The sequence below is a fragment of the Neopelma chrysocephalum genome, unplaced genomic scaffold (assembly GCF_003984885.1).
Source record: "Neopelma chrysocephalum unplaced genomic scaffold, ASM398488v2 Primary Assembly neopelma1_281, whole genome shotgun sequence".
In the NCBI taxonomy this organism is placed as follows: Eukaryota; Metazoa; Chordata; class Aves; order Passeriformes; family Pipridae; genus Neopelma; species Neopelma chrysocephalum.
In genome coordinates, this window is record NW_020897943.1 from 1,055,333 (window position 1) to 1,059,997 (window position 4,665).

Genomic DNA, 4,665 nt, shown 5'->3' on the forward strand with positions numbered 1-4,665 from the left:
TGTTGGGTGACGTGACGTTGTTGGGTGACGTGACGTTGTTGGGTGACTTGACCTCGTACCTTTACTAACCCCATTGAAATGAGTGTTTTATCCAGTCAGGTAATTGCGTTTTTAATAAAACTCATCAGTGCCTTTGCTCAGTGGTGGAGCAGAAGAAGGGGCTCTTTCTGTCGGTCAGTAGCTGTTACTTCCCGGAATTCCGAGTTGTCCCTGTGTTGCAGGTGATCAGGGAGGCCGTGATGGACAGCATCGAGTACCGGAAGGAGAACCCGTCGCGCTGCTCCGTGTCCCTGAGCAGTGTGGAGGCCAGGAGGTTCTTCAACAAGAGCCACCTCAACAACAACCACACGTAGAGGCCGTGCCCGGGTCCTGCTCCTGCCCCTAGAGCTGGAGTCACAACCGCTCCAGCAGCTCCTCACCCACTCCTCAACACGTTTTCTTGGGACTTCTCAAGTTTCAATATAATTTTGTACTGCTATTTTTTAAAACTAAACACATTTCAGTATGCTGAGATCCTGATTTTAACAGCTGTGCAATTAGGGGTTTTCTTGAGATCATCAGGTTCAGGGTCTTTTTTATTTTTTCCCCCCTTATAAAATTGTAAACACTGGTTTCTTTTGGGGGGTAATTGATTTTTAATTGATGTAAACTGGGCGTAGCTTGAAAGGTAAGATGGGATTAGAAAAAAATAAGATTGAAATCCACCTTTCTGCTGTTTAACAATGTCTGTACCACTTAGCAAAACCCCAAACCTCTTACATCATCTTTTTTGATCCTCCAAATTACATTGCTTGAATCCTTGACCTACTGGCACCTGTGTTAAATTATTGTTAGTTTGTGTATTTCTGACCAAAATGTTTATACATAACTTGACAGTGCTTTTTGACAGTGATTTTTGCATTTGACCATGATTGAACCATCACATTTCTGCAAAGGGACAGTGGGAATGTTTACTGGGGGTGGACAAAATGTGCCCAGGTAAGAATGTGAAGTAGTTCATGTCTTAAGGGTTATTTGAAATAATGTTTTTGAATCCTGTAAATAATGAAAGATGGTGCAGAGCCACAGATTATTTCAGTCCCATCTCAGCAAGTGTTGAGGTAACTCTGCAAATGCACAGAAAATGCAGTGGCATCTCCAAAGACTTTAATTGCTAAAATATGTAAGTCCATGGGAAGGGAAGTAATTAAAATGCATTTATTTTAGCAGCCACTGCATCCTAGAATCCCGGAATGGTTTGGGTTGGATGACCTTAAAGCTCACATTGTTCCACCCCTTGCCATGGGCAGGGACACCTCCACTGTGCCAGGTTGCTCTAAGTCTACATGCAATGTTGTGTAATTAAATAACATTTTCTGCATTGATCAATAGGTTTTATTTCTGTTTGTATTAGTGCATGTTTAAAATCAAGCAAGAAAATGAAAGTAACTTATCTTAGTGCTGCATAATTTAAACATTTTCCATGAATTTTGGAATACAGGAAGGAACTGGTACCATTATATGATTGTAATATTTTCTTTTTAATGTTATATTTCCCTTTGGGAATGTAATATTTGTATTTTTTATTTTATAATATGTACCTACTCTATTTTATGGAAGAGTTTTATCATGCTTTATACAGTTTGTATTATCACAGTGTTATCAGACGATAACAAATAAAACTATATTTGCCACCTGCTGTTTTCAGCCAGTTTATTTTGATAATTTCTGTGATATTTGCACTGTTATTGTGAAGAGACGTGGAACAGCTGGATGGTGTGGGGCAGACTGACACTCCGGGTAATGGGTGGTGGGTCTTTGCTGCCTTTAATCTTGGATTTCTTAAAAAGCAGGGGAAGAAGGGAAGTTCCTCCAGGCCTGTTTGGATCCACCAGCTGATTCTGGTCGCTGAAAAGCAGGAGCAGGTGCTGCTGTGGGTTGCAGGTACATCAAAACTCGTGGTCTGGACTGTCTGTGGAGGGGTGACAGTGTCCCCACGTGCGCTGAACTCTTGACCTGCCACCACTGGGACCCTGTGGGGTTGTTGGTGTGGGGGTTCCCCCTTTGTCTGTCTGCCAGAGCCCCCCTTCCTCTGCTAAAATCATTCAAAACCCCTCATTCTGAGGTTTTGCCCAGAGAAGCTGTGGCTGCCTCATCCCTGGAAGTGTCCAAGGCCATGTTGGATGGGACTTGGAGCAACCTGGGCTAGTGGAAGGTGTCCCTGCCCAGGGCAGGGGGTGGCACTGGATGGACTTTAAGGTGGTTTGGGCACCCCAGAAGCTCCTTTGTAAATTAATAGCTGTGATTTCACGGCAGTCTGCAAAAAAAAGCCTCTGTTAAATCTGCATCCATAAATTTCAAATGGAAAAAATCCATCTCTGTATGATCAGAAACTTAGAAAAGGGTTCTTATTTTGTTCTTCAACAGAGCAGAACACTGGGCCTTACAACCTTAGCCATATTTTATATTAAAAATAATGTGAAAAGAGAGGAATAATGCAGGAAAAAACCTCTTCTGACACATGATGTGAAGCCAAACACAGAGAGGTTTCCCTTGGCCTAGAAAGTTAGTCCTTCATTTCTCATTTCCCTCCCTTCAGTCCCTGGTTCATCTGGTTTATTCCTGCAGTACTTTTTTCCAACCAAGGGTACATTCCCTAGGAGGCAGTAAAAGGTGGGTTTAGAGAATGAATTATTTTGGATGTCAGACCTGACTTTAGGTGCAGAATGTGGAAGGTGCTTTCTGCCTGAAGGATGTGGAAGCGCCACCATGCAGGCCTGGAGTGACTGGGAAGGGCTCAACGGGGTAGGTAAGCTCAGCTCTGCTGGGCTCTGTCTCACACTAAGCTTGGCCCTGGGCTCATGTTCTTTCCCTGGACCTTTTGGCAGGCTCCACCTGCAGGGATAGACATTGGGAATCTCTGCTTGCCTTTTTCTTCACCAGCAGATGCTCAGAATAAAATCCCCTTGACCTGACAAGCGTGAGGGCACCAGAGCATTGACCTCGTGCTTGCAGCAGTGAGAAGAAAATTCCTTTTGCCAGGGGATGGTTCCACAGCCAGTGCTCTTCCTCATTGCCCTGGGCATGTGTTGTCTGTGGGATGAAACTTAACCAGTCGGTTCCTACTTCTCTGTGGATGCTGATTTATTTTTTTGCTGGAATAAGCAGGGATTTCAAAGGGTGAAACCATTCCAAGGCAATATTAGAGAGCAGTTTGTGGAAGGGCTCCCAGTGTGTGTCATTTCAGTTATCATTGATCAGGAACAATTCCTGTCCCAGAAGGACTGTGAATTTCATAATGTCTCCAGATTATTTTATTTAGTCTTAAAAGATAAGCACGAAGAACTTAGATGCAATGTGCCATAAAACTCAGTTTTTCCACAGCTTCCTGTTCATTCTCCTTGTTTAGCAACCACAAAAGGATATTCCTCCCCCACTCCTTTTGTTGGGGTCTTTACTTCACATTTGGGATGGAAAGACAATAGTTCCACAGCATCTCCCAGGTGTCTTCTTGGACACTTGGACTGTAAACTGGTTTACAAGTTTTGGTTGAACTTTATACTTACCCCAAAAATATAATTTAAAAAATGAAAAAATTTCTTTCTATATGTTGTAAAGACTCCTCTAATACATGAAAGAAGCACTTGTATTTACATAATTTGTGTTTCCTGAAGCTGTAAATCCCCTCCCATCACTCTTACTGCTGAGGCACTCACTGGGGCAGGTTTGGGTAGGGATGTGACTCATCCCATTAAGTTCCATCCACCAGCCCTTCTCACGAGAGGTGAAAAGGAGAGGCTGTCAGGAATTCCCCATGGCAACACAAACATGACACTGTTGTGTGTGTGAAGGGCAGGCACTGGGGCAAGGAAAGGAAGGGGGAATCCTTAACCTTTAGACAAACCAAAACCCACAAGACTGGATGCAATAGGAACAGGAATTCCTTATGTGGCCATTTAAGCCCCACAAACTTGGCTCAAGCAGAAATTTGGCAGCACAGGCCAAGCTGAAAGACTCCTGGTCTCTAGGTTTTATGGGGAAATGTTTGGGAATAGAAGTGCCAAAGCAGGCAGCCACGAGCTGGGGGGGATCCTGGTGTGAGAGGATAGACCTGGATCTCAGGGATGGCACAAATACAGCTGGGTCCCAGAATGGGTGGGGGCAAATGAGGGGCTCTAAGGGGAACCCCACTGTGATGAGGCCGCTGGGTGGGAGGGGTGTCTGATGTCTGCACAGTGGGGGACCATTCAGCAATGCTTGGGACTTCTCCATGGTTCCATCTTCACCTGGAGTCAGCAGCCCCATTCCTGAGGCCATCCCAAGACCTGCCAGAAAAACCTCAGTGAATTTAACACAACCCAACTTTATACTTTTGCCTTTAATCATAAAAATGCTCTCCCAGTGCATCCTCCTTGAAGGCTGTGGCCAAACTTGTCACAGAAACCTGAGGACTATGAGGTAATTTTGGCTTTTGGGTTTCCCTCAAATTCTCATCCAGATGTGTATTTTTAGCCAAGTTAAAAGTGAGCAGGGAAGAAATAGGCAACTCTGATCTTATTTTGGGTGTGAAACTGTAACTTCTACCACTGCAGAACAAACTCCATACTGAGACTGCATCTCGCAGACCTGGAAGTGTCCAAGGCCAGGTTGGACAGGGCTTGGAGCAACCTGGGCTAGTGGAAGGTG

At 44.4% G+C, this 4,665-nt stretch overlaps 1 protein-coding gene across 1 annotated transcript in view; it reads left to right on the plus strand.

The window, feature by feature from the left end:
* Window positions 1-571, plus strand: part of PLA2G4A (phospholipase A2 group IVA) — a 61,743-nt gene extending 61,172 nt beyond the window's left edge. The window contains exon 17 of the mRNA XM_027704510.1: window positions 222-571. Coding sequence (XP_027560311.1) covers window positions 222-353 — 132 coding nt within the window. The 3' untranslated portion in view covers window positions 354-571. The remainder of the gene's footprint in view (window positions 1-221) is intronic.
* Window positions 572-4,665: the final 4,094 nt, after the last annotated feature.